General features: G+C 41.4%; 2 protein-coding genes across 2 annotated transcripts; both read left to right on the top strand.

Annotated features, from left to right (window-relative positions):
* Positions 1-154: 154 nt before the first annotated feature.
* On the top strand, positions 155-8258 carry LOC121872128 (lysozyme C-like). The gene is made up of 5 exons (XM_042374800.1): positions 155-243; positions 4514-4644; positions 6977-7138; positions 7316-7415; positions 7705-8258. Exons 1-5 carry the CDS (start codon positions 239-241, stop codon positions 8015-8017), a joined length of 711 nt encoding a protein of 236 aa, XP_042230734.1. The 5' UTR covers positions 155-238; the 3' UTR covers positions 8018-8258.
* A 5317-nt stretch (positions 8259-13575) lies between these two features.
* On the top strand, positions 13576-15782 carry LOC121872126. The gene is made up of 4 exons (XM_042374798.1): positions 13576-13612; positions 14740-14896; positions 15061-15380; positions 15697-15782. Exons 1-4 carry the CDS (start codon positions 13576-13578, stop codon positions 15780-15782), a joined length of 600 nt encoding a protein of 199 aa, XP_042230732.1.
* Positions 15783-20760: the final 4978 nt, after the last annotated feature.

The following is a 20760-nucleotide window of genomic DNA, read 5'->3' on the forward strand; positions in this document are numbered from 1 at the left end:
CTAAGTTCATATATTCTTTCCCTGTATATGAAGAGAAAATATGTACTCACAGTAGAGACTTAACTCAATCCGTTATTCATCCTGGGATATAAAAAATACATCTACCCAAGCCTCCAGGGTGAGTATATAAGGCCGGGGTCGTGGTGTTCCGCATCTCACTTGGCCAGAGGACGTGGTGGCGTAAAGACGTTTCTGAAGGCAACGTACTCTAACTCTACTCATTCATACACACTGCAAGATGAGGTGAGTAGTTGTAAGGAGTGAGAAGCTGTGAGGAGTGGGGAGGTGAGTGGCTGTGAGGAGTGGGGAGGTGAGTGGTGACTGTAAGGGGGAGGAGATGAGTGACTGTGCGGAAGGTGATTAGTGACTGAGGGGAGGAGGCGAGTGACTTTGAGGGGAAGGAGAGGAGTGACTGTAAGGGGAAGAGGTGAGTGACTGTGAGAAGAGAGAAGGGCTGATCTTGGAGGATTGGTAAAGCGTGTGATGATTGGCTATGAGGACAGTGGTTGATTGAATTTTTGTGGCTGTGTCGTTCATGATAAAGATTGGAGACGACAGTGATTGGAATATTTTATAAGGAAGAGTGAATTACACGTTATTCACCCTGATGATTAGGTTTGGCTTACCGACTTACCGCCATAATTTTATCTTCCTGGCTTCGGAACTATGAATCAGGTATCGTAAAATCGCTGGTCGTGAATCACCTGGATGCGAATATGCATAGAGCCAGTCATCAAAACACCGTGCATAAAGGAGGGTGCAACAGAGAGACTGACTTGCTGCATAAGACCAAAAAGACCAAAACGCGATTAATCTGCAATGTAGGGAGGTGAAATTATTGCAGGACCAAGCAAAAGTGTAACAAAGACACGGATTTGTTGCATAAGACAGTATACAACATAAAGTAGTGAACTTGAAGCAGGAGGAGAGGTAAGCTACCCAGCAACATGCGAGAGATAAGAGACGGATTTGGACTTGCTGCATTAAGTCAGTGATAAACCAGGTAACTAGGAACATATCATGACTTTGGGCCTGTTATATAATACACAATAGTAATAAACAAACGGGAAGAGATGAAGTATAGTTGCATGTGAGACGATAACAGTACGTAGCAACACCTCTACCAGCACTACTGACCAGACACCTTGCAACCTTGGTAACGTCTACCACCTCCCCTCTTCCTCTACCCCCTCCTCTTCTACCCCTCTTCCCTCTCCTTCCTCCTCTACCCCCTCCTCTTCTACCCCTCCTCCCTCTCCTTCCTCCTCTACCCCCTCCTCTTCTACCCCTCCTCCCCCTCCTTCCTCCTCCTCTTCCACGACCCTCACCCCTACCCACCCTCTGTCCCCCCATACCTCCCTACGCATTTTGGAAGAAACAACGTCGCCACGGGCACTCAAAACAGCGTCTGGCTTTGTTCTACGTGGAGCACTACGCCAGACGAAACGATAGCCTGCCTCTTCGCCTGCGATGGAATTGTCTTTTTTTTTTCTTTGGTACAATTATAATACAAGGATACGTACCCCATATCTCCCACTTCCTCACCTCTCCCTTTTTCCATCCTTTACCCTTCCTTTCTCTCCATCATCCACCCCTTCTATCGCTCTTCCCCTTCCATTCCCTCCTTTTCACCTCCTATCCCTTTTCTTTCCACTCCCCTACCCTCCCTTCCTCTACACCATCGACCCTTCCTATCCCTTTCCCCCTTTCATTCCTTCCTTCTCCCCTCCCATAGCCTTCCTCTCCTCACACCTACCTTCCCTTCCACTTCCTTAACCCTTCATCCCCCCCCTCTCTTCCCTCCTCCCCACCTCTCCCCTCCTCCCCTCCCCCCCTCTTCCTTCCATCCCTCTCTTCCCTCCTCCTCTCTCCCTCTCTTCCTCCCATCCACCTCTCTTCCTCCTCCTCTCCCCCCCCTCCTGGTCAACAGAGGTCACCCCCCAAACTTCCTTCTCTCTGTCTCGTCATCTTTTTTGTCCATTCATTCTGATCAGCCGAGGTGTTAAGAGTTGACCACTATACCTCAGGTGCTGTTGGTTATGCGGGAGAAGGTGAGATGGCTGGTGAAGTAGCAAGGTGGGTTGGCGATGTAGGAGGGTGGGTTGGTGATGTAGGAGGGTGGGTTGGTGATGTAGGAGGGTGGGTTGGTGATGTAGGAGGGTGGGTTGGTGATGTAGGAGGGTGGGTTGGTGATGTAGGAGGGTGGGTTGGTTAATTATTATAACCCTCACCATCAATCATCATAGTAACACCGGCTCTGTCAGGCCACACATACAGTACATCTCGCCTCGGTCACACCTCGTCTACATTCTCAAGTTTTAAGTTTTTTGCAATTTTTTTTCCTTTGTTTAATATTAAACCAGCCGTTGTTACCTCAATTCTCTCCGCTTCTCTTTGTCTGTGTTCTACCTAATGTCGTTTTAAACCTGTCTACCTCTGTCTGTCTGTCTGTCTGCTTCATCCCTCTATACCTGGGAGGGTGTGGTTTGACCTAGCTTGACGCCACAGCTCCTATGCCATCATCCATGGAAGCTATTCATATTAACAACATACCATAACCTAATCCTTCCCCAGGTGAAATAAGATGGAGGGAGAGGGGGGGGAGGAGGCTAATCTCCATGTGGTGCAACAGGTGATTTAAACCAGAAAAATGTCAACAAACCCAAGACCCGTTATAGATCGGTTGCAGCCTGTTTAACCTGTACAGAGGTGAACGATACTTGGTGGACCAGTTTAGTATTTATATGTCTAGTCTGGTCGCCATATTTGATTACCTGATCGGAGATAAGAAGAAGAATCTTATTACCGAAAATGTGCAGTACTGGCGATATTTACGTGTAGTTAAAGGTACCATAATTTAACCATTTTGAGTACGATAACAACCTTTTTGTGTACGATAACTTATATCCTTGCAATAGTATTAACCCCTTAGGTATGATAGCTTAACCTTTGAGTGCGATAACATAGACAAATGTATACGACAACTTAAAACCTTTCAATGCGATAACTCAGCCAACTTACATAATTAATCATGAACGTCACCCTTCTGATCCCTAGTTTATATCTATTACAAAAATAAATCAATAAATAAATAAATCCCTTGAAACAGGTGGCATAAAATCCTTCAGACTACCTCACTCTAAATGGCTCTCTTATGGGCCCATAAAACTGAACGAGGCCCTGAATCTGATTTACCAAGGTGAACGTGGCCAATTATTTCCAGAATCAAAACATAACACAGGGGATACGGGAGCATAAAATTTACATCTCTTTATTAATATGACAAAATTAGAGAATATTATCGAGTTTGTGTTTACGTGATTTTGATTTTATTTATTATTATTGTTATTTTTTTTTTTTTTTTTTTTGTGGTGGTAAATATTGTGTGACGTCAGGGTAAGGTCAGCCCCCTATTTCATGTTCGTCTGAAAGCTGTTGACCTTTCCCCCTGGCCTTGTTGACCCAGGAACAGAGAACACGTCCGGAGAGCTATTAATAGAGTGATAGATAAATAGATGAGATAGATAGATATGCGTTAGATAGATAGATGAAGGAATAGATAGATATGGGTTAGATAGATGGATGGATTGAGAGTGGAAGGTCGATAGATAAATAAGTAAAGAGGAAGATTGATATATAGATTGAAGATTAAGAGAGAAGATTAATTGGTGGAGAGAGAGAGAGAGAGGGAGAAGGTTCAGTGAACTACAGGGAGGTGTGCAGGTAAGTAATTTAGGACACACAGTTACCAATGGCGATGCGGCTGGTGTTGTGATAGTGACGCCACACACACACACACACAAACACACACCTGTTGTCAATCAAAGTAAGTATATTTTTAACCCCAAGATGACAAAAACAAACATTACCTGTATAGTAGTTATATTGCACAAAAAAGTACTAAGCTGTTGCCGGGATCTCAAGGTTAACTGGTAGATAATGTTGAATTTAACTGGATCTACCGTACATTAACTTCTATAGATACGATAGTTAGGGATATGGTAGTAGGATAGTTAAGGAACGATTGGGTAGTTAAGGGAGTATGTCTCTTTGTAAGTTTGTATAGTTCGTGTTAATGTCTTTTTTTTTTCGTATGCGATTAACAGGTTTATGTAGGAGACCCGTGGGTGATGGTGGTGTGGAGGCGAGAGAGAGGAGGGTGTGGAGGTGGGAGGGAGGAGTGTGGAAGGGTCAGGAGTGATGGGTGTGGAGGAGGAGGAAGGTTAAGGAAGGGAGTGTGGTGGAGAAGGAAGAGGGATGAGTGTGAGGGAAGTAAAGGAAGAGGAGGTTGAAGGAAGAGAAATGTGAAATAGGAGGAGGGTGAAGAAGTAAGGAGGGGAAGGAAGGACAGGAAGAGGAGACATGGATAAAAGTGATGAGAGAGAGAGAGAGATTGCTGCTGTGTATTCGTGTTAGGTAGAGACAGTTTACTACCTGATCAGGACTACTGCGGGATACTTAGCTGTCTGTCTGTCTGTCTGTCTCTCACTCACTCATTATATCTCCCTTACAGAATGCTGGTGGCGGCGGTGGTGGTGGTGACAGCGGCAGTAAGTGTGTCCATGGCCAAGCGCTTCGAAAAGTGTGAGCTGGCCACCGTCTTGGAGAACAAACACAACATGTCCCGAGACGACATCAAGAACTGTACGTGTTGTATGCCTGTGTGGTCCGTGTTTCTTGGTGTGTGTGTGTGTGTAAGATCAACCATTAATTATAATCAGCCACAAATCAATTAGAAATAATAAATGATGATGATGATTATGATGATGATGATGATGATGATGATAATTAGACAAAAATACGTAAAGGTGAAGTGAGAGATAAATTGTTGTTATTCCTGTATATAGCATAGCATGTGTACAACTACCACCATCACAACTACCACCATCGACTACTACCATCACAACTACCACCATCGACTACTACCATCACAACTACTACCACCACCACAATAACTACCACCACCACCACAACTACCTACACCACAAGTACTACCGCCACCACAATTACAACTACTACCATCACCACTCCTACCACTACCACAACCACAACTGCTACCACCATCACACCTACCACCATCAACAACAACCATCACAACTACCAACATCCCAACTACCAGCACAATAACTACTACTACCACCATCACAACCTCCAACACCACAACTACAACCAATACCACCACCACCACCACATTAACAGCAACAAAATCACTAACATTAGACAAACCAACAAACGGAAGCATACAGACCCGGAGCTGACATTTAGGACTCCTTAAAATACACCAAGAAAAACATTGCATTGCCTCACACAAAGCTCGTGATAACCACAGTTCCCGTCGCTCTTCTCGCTTCTTGTTACAACACAGAGGAAACCTTTGGCTTCTATAAATAGATAGGATGTGGGAAGGATGTGAGAGTCAGGATGTGTCGTGAGGTGTAAAAGAGGATGTGTAAATTTCCCAACATTTTATCTCGCCTGGTGTGTTAAGTGATGATTTTCTTCCCATCATTCCCCGCCCGTACCTCCACCATCCACAACATACTCACATTACCAAAGCCTGGAAAGACAAACACGAGGTAAAAACAGTCGGCTTGTCTCCCAGCCAAACCCGCTACAAAAATCGAATGAGCTAATAACAAAGTGGGTTCATGTTTCTAGCCATGACATGTCACCAACTTGAACTCGGGAACTCCTTGATGCGAAGTCTGTAGAGAAAAGTAATCTTATTAACTGTATGCTGGGCAAATATGTAGCTCCACCACCCTTGGTGAGGACGGTGTCACGTACAATATCATTAGACAACTTAGGCGTGTACAGGGGGATCTATTATTAGCATTGTTCAATATGAGTCTTGCTGAATACCAACTACCCAATCATGAACCAACAATATTGTTGTACCAATACCAAAACTAGGACAGCCTGATGCCTTTCGCCCCATATCGCTAAACAGCTGCATTTGCAAAACCTCTGAGAGGATTGTTCTTGGCTGACTCTAATACAGAATGAGAGAACACATGTCTCCTAACATAAATGGCTTCACTCATGGTAAAAGTGTACATAATTATATCACCACATTCCTGCGCATGGGGATGAAAGGCACAGATACACCATATTTATTGACCGAAAAGCTGGATTTGATATTGCCAACAGCCAACTTATGTATTACGAAATTGCCAAAATGGACATAGAAAGTCGGCTGTTACATTGGATAAGTGGTTACCTCACACACAGAAGGGCTATTTTAAGGTTACAAAGGTTTTGTGTAATTTATTTTGGTTACTGGATAGATTATGTTTGTTTCTCTTATGTTAAGGTGAAGTCTATTTTATAATTTTTTTTCTTTTTTTTTTTCATTTTCCTATTTCCTTTTTTCATCATTTTTATTTTCTTTGATCTTTTCTATTATTTTTCCTATTTTTCTACACCATTTCTTGTTTCTCCGCTACAACTCTTAACACCGCCCCCACCTCCCGCCACCACTGCACCTCCTCCCCAACACACCACTGCACCACCTCCCCAACACACCTGCCTCCCCAGCACACCACTGCTGTCCCCCAACACCGTGCATGCCTCTCAACCACTCCATCCCTTCCTCTCCACTTCCCTGCCTCCCCCAGCACACCACCACCTCCCCAACACACCCACTACCACCTCCCAACACACACCACTGCACATCACCTCTCCAACACACCACCATCGCCTCTCCAACCACACCACTACACCACCTCCCCCAACCACACCCTGCATCTTTCTCAACATTGCTTGCTCCCTCCACCCTCCTTCACACTTCTCTCCCACCCACCCACTTCTTTCCCACCCACTCCTTCACACTTCTCTCCCACCCACCCACTTCCATTCTTCTCTCCTCTCTCACCCCTCCACACTTCTCCTTCATCCATATCCTCCATACTTCTCTCCTCTCCCACCATTTCACGCCCATACTTCTTCCCTCCCACGCCCACACTTACCACGACAGGGGTGTGCATCGCGGAGTTTGAGTCAACCTTCAACACAGAGGCAATAAACACCATTAATTGGGACGGCAGTTATGACTATGGTCTCTTTCAACTGAACAACAAGTACTGGTGCAAGGATGACAACAAGAAGGGCAAGAACGTCTGCAAGATGGCATGTACAGGTGAGAGAGAGAGAGAGAGTGTGTGTGTGTGTGTGTGTGTGCGTGTGTGTAATAACAAATAATATTAGTAAATAGTATGAACATTGTAAAACCTTATATTTTATTTATATATTTATTTAATTTTCCTTGAAGGGGAAACCTTTATTATTATTATCATTGCCGTACGACTCTCTTAAGATCTGCTGGACGCTGACCTGACTGATGACCTCAACTGCATCAAGAAGATTATCAAGGACACGGAGAGATGGAAGGGCAGGGGAACAGGACTTACTGCCTGGTTAGTGCAGGGAGAAGGGAGGGAGGGAGGGAAGAGGAATTGACCACCCGGCCAGTCGTAGATGAGAGAATCTACGCAAAAAGCTATTGTTACCAAAATATTCTTTAATAAACTAACTATGATAATTCAAAGTTCGAGTTGTTTTATCAAGAAAGACCCTAAGAAAATATGTTAACTAATTTTATGAATGTATGATGATACATAATGTGGTTTTCGATAATTTTGTGTCTTGGCTTTCAGCAATTGATTTACTTCTTTACATTAACTAATACTGTATCTATCTCTACAGGGTTGCTTATCAGAATAAGTGTAAGGACCGCAATCTTGGCGATTACATATCTGAGTGCTGGTCAGGTTCGACATCTTCCAACATCGTCAGCATCCGAGACGAGTCTACCATCAAGAACCCTGCCGCTCAAGTCACAGAGAACGCGGACACTGCGGGGGTTGGTGCAGGGGGTGACTCGCCTATTATAAACAACGCTCGTGTTCCCATCAGATTCAACACCGTGCCAATCTGTGCCAACGGAATCTGCTTTCCTGCACGGCTAGCAAACCCTTACAGCTATATCTACCAACAAACTTACTACAAGAAGAAATAAACGCAAAAATTTACAAAAGATATAATATACAGTATTTAATTTGTTTTTTTTTTCAATTTCAATATTTATTCCTTGATAGAGGAAGCGGGATCCTATTACTTTCACTAGGTACCCCTGTACAATAACACCAGAAGCATCTGGCAAGTGTCACAAGTATATATAACAGTATTTATTGAAGATTAAGTTACTTACAGAAGCACTGTCATTTTCTTAGTGTCGTTAGTAAATAAGTATAAATGAATGGTGCAATTTATTTTATATTTTGCCCTTTTCCCACCCCAGGCTCCGTTGTGGGCTAATCCTCGTAAAAACAATAGCATGACATATGTTACATAGGGGGGGAGTCAGTATATTCCTATATATATATATATATATATATATATATATATATATATATATATATATATATATATATATACTCACTTCTAACAACAACTCTAAGGCCACACAGAACTACTTTGAGAATATTAACTCTCTGATCTGAACTGTGACAGACTATCACAACCAGTGACCCTCATCAACACACATTTGTAATTAAAAAAAATTACAGGCTGCTGCGCTATTTATAAAGTAACCAATTAACTCACTAAAACAAATAAACATTGCGGGTGTTCATTGTTATTGTTATTTAGCGCCTATTTTCTATTATGGATGTGTTTACTAAATGCATTGAGGATTTCTTAGTGTATCACAATATAATGCAGTCTTACATCAAAGTTAGCGCAAAATCAAATGATTCATATTACGCTCAATAGCCCACAAAACATGTAACTCGGCTTTCGTTTGAGTCCTCCATCTGAGGAGTCCGTTTTCTCATCACTTCAAGACACCTCAGTCCTCCGTTATCCCATTTTCTCTGACTTACTGAAACCAACCTCTCTATAAAATGAATGTGAGTGTGAGAGAGAACACCTTTGTTTTGAGTCAACTTAGATATGTCTGTTTACAGTTGGAACATTCAAGATCCATTGTGAGTGGGGTAGAATGCTTCAACTGTCCTTATCGTTAGTAGAACGTGTCAAGTAAGTGAGTGTCGAGTTTGCCAGCTAGAGTGGCGTATTTTATGTCGTCCGTGGGGGTATCCATGAGTTTCTGATCGCGCCTGAAGTTATATCATTTTGTCGCCCCGACATCAGAGAATCTGATGTTTATAGTTTAATTAGTGTCAGTTGTCTATTTGAGAAAGTCATTAATCTCCTGAACTATTCTGTCAACTGGTATAATCTCCAAGATCTAGCGCCTCCCCGTGAATAGCCCTTGTTCGCCTCAGGCCTGAGCTTGCAGAATTAATGTTATCGACGTGTATATTCCACCTTTTCCTGGCAAGCTCAACCTCTGATTAGATTATATGAATAGACATAGGAAATTACCCTGATCAAGAACACCGGAGTTCATAACTAAGTATACAGTGATCCAAAATGATAGAGAAGTTATGTTGTTGGTAAGATCGACCCTTCTGGTATGAATATGGAGGCCCAAGCTGCCCAGCAGGTGCACATATATACCTCTACACGAGGGAGAATCACGCATTCGTGACTTCCTCAACGTCTCTCCAGGTATGTTAACGTGTGTTCCCGCCGCCTATTAATTCAGTTTAACTTAGTCAATTTTGGTGAATATCAGTGCTCATGTGTTAACATAGTGAATTCTGTGCCAATTAAGTCGAGTAACGTAGAGATTTAGATATTGTCTGAACCGTTGCCAGGCGTATGTTTTGTATAGTTGAAGTTAGACCTTTACGCATTCGTGACTTCCTCAACGTCTCTCCAGTGTGTTGAGCTGAATACTCATCAGCTAACGTGGGGCGGTAACCGGGTTGGACGATGCCGTTAATTCGACAGGACTGAACTGGGAAGTCCGTTTCCCGCAAATCAGGCGCCCACTCCCTGAGCGTGTGTCGGTCTACAACCGACCCCTAACAGCGATCTTCATTTGTTGTAGAGACCAGCGTTACCCCTGGGGCACTCCTCACAGTTACATAGGCCTAAGTATTATGGTACCTTGTTTGGGGGATAACTAGCAGAAATATAGTATCCCAGGTTAAGTATTGAACCACTGAATGAGAGTTAAAAGTGCCATGTTGTTCCTTGTGAATTAACAGGAGGTATTGTATGTTGAGATAATTGTGGAGTTGTCCAGTGTGCTATGTATTCATTGGTAGTGACCATGAAATGATAATCTGAGAGTATAATGATATAACCAAGAAGTGAAGAGTTAATTTGCTACTTGGTAAGGTAAGACCTGAGGGTCCAGTGATATCTGGTGTATACCCAGTACTGAATATCATTTGGCAGAGTGACAATACCACAATTGTCGATTGAAGTAATAAGTATTTGGAGGTATTTAATGAGGTAATAAGTTCTTGAAGTGTTTGATGACTTAAGAAACAAATTGCAGTTCTGTTTTGTCTGAGTGAATCTAAGATGCATCTTATCCAATCACTGTGTTAATAAATATTGAATTAGTAATCTACGTCTACGAGTATCACCACTCTATCCTTTCCCACATTGGTTCTCAGAAAATAACTAACTCACGTGCCTAGAAGCTCGCTACCTAACAGTTAACTAAGAGATGTTATATTCTAGAAAATCCTGGGTGGTGGCAGGCTACCGTTGTAAGTATAATAAGTGTGGTAATAACAAAGACATGGTTTCCCAGGTTAATCCATGGTTTAGAATATAACTAGAACAAAATATATGGATGAGATCATAATATATGACAGGAAATGAAAAGAAAGAACATTGACTTGGAGAACATAAGCAGAGAAGCATAAGAGTTACTTATATAAGAATATATAAGAATATAAGGTATATAGAGATAAAGAACATATAAGAATATAAGCAAGAATATATAAAGTAAGTATGTGTGTAAAGAACTGAAGAAGGATAAGTATATAAAACGGGATACTCATTGAAAAGAATAACTGGATGGTAAATTATTGAAAAGAGGAAACTCGGCCCGTTACAACAAGATGTTTAAGAGAGACCATTAGAGTCACGAGTGAGCACAGACTTACCACCGGCTGAGACACAAACATGAGCCACACCAAATAACTGGACTTATAGACCCGGAGAAATATACAAAGTCCTCATTGTGAATGCGAGGCTGTTTGAATATTAACAGAGCTATACAGGCACAATGTAACCCATTTGTGCTGAGGGCATAGTGGCCACATGACCACCACACGTAAGTCATGTTCTCAGCATGTGCTGAGCATAGGGGCCTTGTACTCAGCGTAGGGGCCATATGCTCAGCCAATATTACCCAAATCCTTACTTTTTTCTCTAGAATAGTGCATGATTGTGTCTGGCAATATATGAACATAATGAAGAGTGAAAATAATATGATAATTATAAACACGGTGATAATTTACATAATACACTTTACTATAATGTATACAAATGCAGTTTGCAAGAAAAAGACTATATATCAAAACATATCCAGACACTGTGACAAATAGCCAAGGAAACTGTACCAATATATTTTCAGATTTAGTTTCTGAGTTTATCAACGCCTTTTGTCATATTCAATAACAAAACAGAAAAGTATTAAAGAATCTCCATAACAAATACCATTTTACTTCAGTGAGAAAAATAGGGTTAAGGGTCAAAGCCTTTGACCATAGAGAAACTCGTTTGTGCTTTATAAGTAAATCAAAATATCTTCAAATATTCATCAGGAGGAAAGAATCGCAAAGGCAACTTGATCGATTTAACTGTTGAGTAATTCAGAGTAGAGAACATTGTCTTATAATGATATTGATAACTTTCAGCAGCTGTCACCAACACCCATAATGTGTGTAGATACTGACTTATTCTTTAAGGTTATGCACATGATGCAACACTCCACGTATCCACTTAGTGTTCCATATTGATGCAACACTCCACGTATCCACTTAGTGTTCCATATTGATGCAACACTCCACGTATCCACTTAGTGTTCCATATTGACGCAACACTCCACGTATCCTCTTAGTGTTCCATATTTTAAAGAAGATTTTTTCAAGGTTTTGGTAAGATAAAGGTGGCTGATGAAACGCTCGACTGAAGCATTGGGAAAGGAAAGTGAAAGTTACGTTAGTTAAGTTTGGGTAACAATGTGGACCAGGTAAATGGTGTCTACTGAACACGACCAGCCACCACTGTGCTTCGTAAAGTGTAACTCTCTCCTAGTAATGTTTCCTCCACTCATCATCGACTAACTTTTTGTCTGACAATTTCTAAAGTCGTGGCATTTCATGAAAAAGGGAATGATGAATAAGCATGAAATCTGAGCCCAGGCTTTGAATAAAATTGCATGGTCCCGTTTTAACGCAGAACTAATTTGGAGACTGACTGAAATTGAGCGTTGAATCAATTAAATTGTCCTAAACTAATATAAAAAAAAACCTGATAATCGCGGGTTAACTTGTTGTTCAAGGCGCCTTATCACTTACCATTCCACTGACTTCCATAGGATCACTGAAAACCAGTTCTTTGACATACTTGTGTAAAGAGCCCAATTATTTCAACAGCATCCATAAAGTTCAGGAACTATTAACATGAGTATTGCCTCGTACCTGAGACTGAAGTGTGAAAATACATTACGACACAGATCTTAGATGTACAGTTGCGGAAATGTGTCTCTACGTCCCCTGTGGTTACCAGTGTCTCCAAACGGCAACGTTGTAGTAGTAGTATTGTTGTTTTCCAATGAATGGGTATTGATTGTGTAACGACAGACATGATTGGTGGATAGGTTTGCTATAGGTCATATAGATTGGCCGTTTGGTGACACGGGTTACTACAGGGGATGTAGGAACACATTTCAGCAAGTGTACAAAGGGAGTAAGTGGCAGTAGACGACATTTATCGGTGACAATATGCAGAAGAAATGATTTTAACAAAGCAACTACTAGTTGCCACACTACCATTTGTACTGAGGCCACGCAACCTCGTCCCTCCCTATCGCGTGATGACCCAGAGATTGGTAGTGCGGCTGTAGTATCGCACTGGAGACAACCCCGATACACTGATGGTATATACAACGTGATGACCCAGAGATTGGTAGTGCGGCTGTAGTATCGCACTGGAGACGACCCCGATACACTGATGGTATATACAACGTGATGACCCAGAGATTGGTAGTGCGGCTGTAGTATCGCACTGGAGACGACCCCGATACACTGATGGTATATACAACGTGATGACCCAGAGATTGGTAGTGCGGCTGTAGTATCGCACTGGAGACGACCCTGATACACTGATGGTATATACAAACTCATATAACATACCTAAGTGTGGTCAAACAGGCGTGTCTCAGAATTAGCTGCAGTGTGGAGACGCACTTGTAGAGTATGAAGGTAGACATAATAGTGTTACCGTATTCTGTTAAGTAACGAAAATCAAGACTCCTACTTATATGTGAACTTAACAATCTACTTATACGCCTATCACTCTTACTCACAGCGACCACACACGTGCGCACACTCATTATGATTACACACACACATACACACACATGTCACAACTTACATCCGTGATCTGCAACCATCTTGGGGGCCTTGGCGGTCACGTACCATGCGGCAGTCTTCTACTATACTTTTTACTGAGATCCGTGAGACACGGTGCCCGTGTCTGTTAATATATACATACATACACACACGCGCGGGCTCTATTTCACACCTGTCTACACACACACACACACAGCCTCGCCTAAGGAATACACAAACCAACCTCATTAAATCACAACTGACATCACGGCTTGAATATTATAAATTAATCCCTGGATGATGTACTGAAGGTCAGACTCTAGGTCAATGATGTGTGACCCAAGCTAATTAGTGGGCCGCTTGAGTGGCCTACTTCTCTCTCAGTGGGCTGCATGAATGGGCTTCCTTTCTCTCAGGAGACCACATGAGTGAAATTAGGCACGTTGACAACAGTGCCGGATTTAGACCTGTGGAGGCCCATGGGCAGCCTCTTTGTGGAGGCCCCCCTCATTATAACTACCGGAGAGGGTGGGGTGGCGAGTGAAGCGAGCCTAAACATCTGGGAGTTCCGAGGGGCTTACAGCGCCCCCCGGGAAAATTTTGAAATTTGAACAATTCTTTGGAGAATTTTGAAGCCATATGTAGTTATATTGAGGAAATTAGAACATTGAGAAATTTTTAATTAACTGTATATTTATTGATAGTGTACAAATTCCCAACACACACACACACACACACACACACACACACACAAAAGTGAGACATGACTGGAGTCATTCATGTGGTTTCAAGTCGACCAGCCCTGATATAGCTACTACAGCACATGTGGAGGCCCCCAGATTGTGGAGGCCCCTGGGCAGCTGCCCACTTTGCCCAATCCTGAATCCGGCCCTGGTTGACAAACCATGGCTCCAAGAATAAGTTTAAATGCAATTAGTAAAAGCCGAAAATTTCATCCCGAATTATAAAAATATGTTTATTAACTATGATGACATTGTCACCAAGGGATAAACAGTCCAGAAGTCCTGCCTGCTTGTAACAAGCATTGTGATCTAATAATTACAGTATATAATATATAGGGCAGGCCCGGGACACACCCACTGTTGGTTTGTGTGTTACTCACAGACAAGTAATAAATTGTCTTACACTGGTATATTTCAAGTACTAAGAGTTTCATAATAATAATATGAAACTTTATATTATAAAGTTTTAGTCGGTAATATTCTGTTAATTCCTGTTAATATGTTGACAGGACGCATCAACGCCATGATGGCGGCTCTCAACGGCCTGATGCCCATGTTGGGTTACGCGTGCTACTCCCCGATCTACTACAACACCGTCGACGTGTTGCCCGCTGCCCAGTTCTTCTTTGCTGCCGGGCTTAACGCCATCATCATAGTCCTCTTCATGTAAGCCAGATTTTGTCCTCATTACTGATATTAATGATCATAATAAGACAATATGCAACAACATAAAGGATTCAGTTGATAAACAACATTATCAGCACTATCATCCCTTTTGTCTCTAATGACAGACATTTGTGTGTCAACTATAATTTTCTTTGCCTTTCCAGTATAATACAAGTGCGTCAATCTTCGCCGATCAGCCCTGAGGACCTGGAAGTGGCCCCGGAAAAAGAGGATAAAGACGGACCTGGGAACTCCAAGACCCTTACTCTCAGTAGTCCAGGAAAAAGTCGTGATTCTCACAAGTGCAATGACTCACCCACACTCCAACAGTTGTCTTACGCCAAGAAAAATACTAAAGAACTTACTTCGAGTTTGCCTCCGGTACCCAGCGAGTGTTACTCAGTTGGAGACTGTGCCACTAGGCATATGGTACAGAATAGATCCGAAGGCAGCGGGATGTTACAGCAGCAGCTGCAATTAACATGTGTAATGCTGTCTTTTTTTATCTTCTGTTAACTTGTTTTTATAATTACTGTGGATTTATTTTAATATTTGAGACAATTAATAATTGTATTGTTACTTTTTACTTTCAGTACTTGAGAACTTTATGAATGGGGTACTTTTTTACTTCTTTAAGTACACTGAACTTTAGTTACTTTTACTTCAACTTTAGTAACATTTTGCCAGTGTAACAATACTTTTACTTAAGTAACAAAGTTCGGTACTTTTTACAACTCTGGATTTAACTTTCACAAATATAACTATAAACACATATTGTTTATCTCCATTATTCCCTGGAGGGTCGGGTGAAGCTGAGAACACCACCAGCTGCACCGCACTGGGTCGCAATACTGAGGAACAAGTTGAAGAATCAGATTACTTTTGAAGGACTTAAAATGATCCGGGAACTCAGCTCATTATACAATTCTATTGGTGCAAATTGGTGTAGATATTCCTGATCTTATATATGACAAACTTAATGATTTCTTTAGGGCCAACAGAACATCAGCAGTCACTTGTTTTTTCCAAGTATTTATACTCATAACAAAGAAACCTATAGATCTACCAGACCAGATGCTGCAGCTTGCTAAAAAAAAAAAAACATTATTAGCCAACACAGATGACTCAAAGAGAACAAGATCAGAGGAAATTATTATGATAGACACATAAAATAAATCATTAGAGAAAAATATCATCTTTTGTGTGGTCGTAAACAAAAGAGCATCAAGTTATTTATGAAACAAAACTCTATTTCACCTCCTGTGTATTTTTCATATCGTTTCATTTCACTGTTAAATTTGTTTCCTACGTTGATACATGATTATTACCAAGACCATTCTCTCATTATCAAACAAAGCAACAAGAGATCAATAATAGACTCTGAGGAAATAATGTAATCACACTAAACCATACAGCTACAGTCATCAATCATGCCACTTACCATCATCCCATCACGCAAATTTGGTTACATAATCGTTCCATAAATTCCCGTAAGAGACGACACTTCAATACAACTACTTAAGCCATTCGTGTCCATGTTACTCTCTGTTGCTTTTTTATCACAATTAGCAAATATTGATCCTAAAATATTAAGGAACACGTAATTAATGACACCCCTAATTGATTTTCACTTTCATTATGACAACTAATTAACTTTATGACCACCTAATGGCGCCAGAACTACACTAAGACTCGAGAATAAGCAAATAATATTTTTGTTTGGATATCCAGCAGTGTTTTACGCATTCAGTGTTCAGCCATGCGTCGGTATAACACTCACACAGTCAGCGCGTTCAGCATGGTCACAATTCCGATCCAAATAGAACTCTCAGGTCAGTTATGTTCACCACTACCACAGTTGTTAAGGGTATGTAGAGAACGAGTGGGTGGAATAACTAAAACGAAACACCAACTATACTCTTAATCCCATTACCCCGAATCCTAAAACTCCGAACCCCGAATCCCAAAACTCCGAACCCCGAATCCCAAAACTCCGAACCCCGAATCCCAAAACTCCGAACCCCGAATCCCAAAACTCCGAACCCCAACACCTCGAACCTCAACAGGGTTTTGGGTTTTGGTAGTGGAGTTCAAAACAGGTTGCGGGGAATGTAGTCAATTGCAGGTATTGTATATCGTTTGCTCTTAAATCGACCGAAATGTGAAATACAGAGTGGTTGCAATTTTGCTTTAGGTGAGAGAGAGAGAGAGAGAGAGAGAGAGAGACCCAAGCTTGCATTTTGAAGGAACATATAGAAACAAGCCCAATCTAACCCGATGGCGTATGAAGGAACCTAAAAAAAAGGATCGAGTACTGTATATTCTCCCGCGTCGTCACCTTAAAGACTCATCTGAACCACTGACAGTCCTACATGGTGGTGGTGCTTGTTGCGTGATGGTACACGTCGCTCCAGTAATCCAATATTACGTGGCGTGCATGCGTGCGTGTGTGAGAGAGAGAGAGAGAGAGAGAGAGAGAGAGAGATCCTCGTTCCTAGGCATGACCAAATTCTAAAACAGCCACGTGAAAATTTAATTAAAGTGTATATGATACCACCAATAAAACACTTACATCCATAGTTGACGAGTTGTGTAGCCTTGTCAAAGCAAAGCCCAGGAACATCGGGGAACTTACTAACCGCACTGGCTAATTATTGGACAATCATAACACTTCGATCCTATTTCTGATATAACATACACATTCCCTAAATCAGACGCGAGTATAGAAGAGGTGAAAAATTCTAAGGGCTATTCCCCATAAGTGAATCACCTGAAGATTTGCTCCCTAGTTTATTTCACCCATTTTATTAAACACCTTAACGCTACCTGGAGAAATAGGTTTGGTTAGGTTAGGTTAAGTTAGGATAGAATAGGATAGGTTATATTAGTATAGGTTAAGATTGGTTAGATTAGGATAGGATACGTTAGGTTAGGTTAGGTTAGGTTAGCATAAAGGTTCATAATGTTCAGGTGAAATAAACACGGGAATTAATCTTCAAGTGATCCCTCAAATTTCCTCTCCATCTAGGGGTCTCCAGTGTAGGCAAGATGAACGCCTGGCGAACACTACATCTGGAGTGTATTGAAGGACACTAGGGATGATTGATCTCGATGTGGTGGTGCCTGGTGTGTCCTCGCTAACACAATACTCGGGGAGCCTGGCCATGGTAAACACTGGGCAAGGAGGGGAGGAGTTATTACACGTCTCCATGACTCTCTGGTCAGGTTAGGTTAGGTTTGTTTGGTTAGCTTAGGTTAAGTGAGGTTAGGTTAAATTTACATAAGGTTGGCTTCGATCACCTTAGGTTTTCCTTAGTTTAAGTGTGCTTAAGTTTTATTACATTAGGTTAAGTTTTCTCATGGTAGGACGCCACACCCCGAGCGAGGAAGTGCTATATATATACTTAGGTTATTTTGCCAATGGACCGCACGAGAGAGGGTTATCTAATTTCAGGCGGTCTGGTTGTGTGTGTGGGGGAGGGAATTGGTTTACGTCGCCTGCTTCGGGATCATGATGGGCGTAGGCTTTTATGGCATGGGTGATCTTCTCTGTTCACCCCTCCCCTCCCCCCGCCCACAGTGAAGCTACCTCTGCCAAGGACCCGAATTTCGACTGGTCTTGTGTAATTCGCATCCAAAGAAATTAATATCTACATCATGCTGGATCATGTAGGCTGCCTATGTATAGATATTATATAATAATTCAAGTAAATAATAATTAAATGTGAAAGGCGGTAGAATTGCCTGAAAGTTTTTATCTGTGGCGCCTGAATCCGATAATTCAGACCCTGCACCCCAGGATTAAGTTTATATCTATGCATGATATACGGTGACAATGCTTTATCAAAATAATACTTCATTACGGAAATATATTTTGTATTAACTTAGTAATTCTTCTCGCAAATACTGTATAAAGAAACACTGCCAGAGAGAGATATTAAGATATGTGTAGCCAAGTTTTCTATTCCTAGATATCCGAAATCAGAAGCACATGGTAGCACTATAAAGGGAAGGTATCACGTGTGAGTGGTAATGATGTTTCCCCCACCTGGTCGACCGTTAAATGCCCGGTGTTGACTTGACGATTTATTAGAGTAATTACCGCCTAACTAATACATTGTTCAATGGTACAAGTATATTTGTGTTGTCTATTAATCAATCATTTAATAAGTGCTGTTATGATCCATAAGTAGTAATTAATTCAAGGAACAACATAAAAACAAGCATGACGAACATGATTGAGTGATGGCGAATGTTTATTTCAGGGTTTCACATAAAAACGCTACTTGGTTTCATCGTGATATGTTACAGGATATCTTAATGCTTATTAATATTTAAACAGTTTCTAGTTCATGATGTGTGTTGGTAAATGTGGCCCCGTGTGAAGTGAAGGAGCTGAGATCCCGTCCATAGACAAATAAAGTTAAATGAACTTTTAAAGCCGTGACAAAATCAATTATTTGATCCAACGCACATAGGCGATAGTTATTTTATATATGGAAATTAAGAAATTACATAATGATCGTTATCGTGAGCGAATATGTAGTGCAGTCGTTGGGTCGTTATCCTGCTCTCGCCTCTCATTCTCCAATCAGACGCGAAGGTTCGAGAATGTCAGATGGTCAGTATCCTGTTGACTCTACGCAAGTGTAGGTGTACATCTCGTCTGTGGTGATTGAGTAGTCTTAACCCTAAACTAACGCAGTTTAAAACGAATTATTTATCACTCTTATTTGTAAATGTTTCTACAGTGACATTATGGGGAAATAATATTGGAAAATTATTGATGTGTACGTATTGTTTAACACCAACACAGCCGTAGACGATGACAACTGGAGCTCTCGGCACAGGTACGATAATTTTTATATTTCAATTTCTTGAAAGTAGTCAATACCACAGGGTTAAATTAAAACGTATCATGAAATATATTGATAATTATAAATGTAAATTTGTTTTGGTAACTAATTCTAAAATAAAATAAAATAGAAATTAAATTAAGGCTCATAATCCCGAGGCAGGACCGTACAGCCTAGTGCGTCAACAAATGGTTCCTCAGACACCACACCAATGTACAGTATATCCCACATTTCTAAACAGCTTGACTCACTTAAATGAAACTTGATTTGTCGCTTCTCGAGGACACGCATATGTGTTCATCCAGTGTCCCACAGCCCCTATATTTGGGAACCATTGTGACTTACTAACGTGTCGTGTACTTTTACATTGTAAGTTCACTGTCTTCAGAGAGTTTTGGGGTTTGTTGATATTTTTCCTTCAGTTTGCACATCTCTCCTGCAGCGAGTTTGTCGAAAACTTCTTAAGGGTTTCACATCTATAACCGACAGGAAGGTAAATGAAATTTGGTTTATAAATTTTCTCTAATGGGTAAACGTGGCCCCTTTAATCGCCATCGCAGTGTGATGATCAACAGACGCCATTATATTGTTGTAGTGAGTCCTAGTGACTCATGGATCACCATTTTAATTAAATGTTAGTATATTTTTACTTTAGGACACGAGTCCCTAGGGGTTGACCAATATGTTTTTCCAGTGTAGTTTGGTGTATTTCAGACGAATCTGACCTTCATTTTTGGCGTAAATTGCTAGTTCCCCCCAACAATAATGGGGGAGAGCCTGGGAAATCGAGGTTTTTGGGTGAGGGACAAAACAAAAACGAGTTATCTGACCTAACAAAACCTAACCCCCGGACCCCCAGTAGGCCTAACCTGACCCCTAGCCTAGCTTAAACTAACCTAAACGTTTCAGTAGTTAAAAACTCTGGGGCGCGCCATGTCCGAAAGTACAATACCTTAGTTAGAAGTGGAAGAACCAGGAATACGTAAGAATTGGATAGCATGATCGTCT

The sequence above is a fragment of the Homarus americanus genome, unplaced genomic scaffold (genome assembly GCF_018991925.1).
Source record: "Homarus americanus isolate GMGI-L3 unplaced genomic scaffold, GMGI_Hamer_2.0 scaffold60095, whole genome shotgun sequence".
NCBI lineage: Eukaryota > Metazoa > Arthropoda > Malacostraca > Decapoda > Nephropidae > Homarus > Homarus americanus.

Bases quoted from the DNA above. Each gene is read 5' to 3' on its own strand.
- LOC121872128 (XM_042374800.1), top strand. The intron at 4,645-6,976 runs GTACGTGTTGTA...TTACCACGACAG, and splicing joins CCGAGACGACATCAAGAACT to GGGTGTGCATCGCGGAGTTT. The intron at 7,416-7,704 runs GTTAGTGCAGGG...CTATCTCTACAG, and splicing joins GGAACAGGACTTACTGCCTG to GGTTGCTTATCAGAATAAGT.
- LOC121872126 (XM_042374798.1), top strand. From the start codon at position 13,576: ATGCGGCAGTCTTCTACTATACTTTTTACTGAGATCC. The intron at 14,897-15,060 runs GTAAGCCAGATT...TTGCCTTTCCAG, and splicing joins ATCATCATAGTCCTCTTCAT to TATAATACAAGTGCGTCAAT. The intron at 15,381-15,696 runs GTGTAATGCTGT...TATTCCCTGGAG, and splicing joins GCAGCAGCTGCAATTAACAT to GGTCGGGTGAAGCTGAGAAC.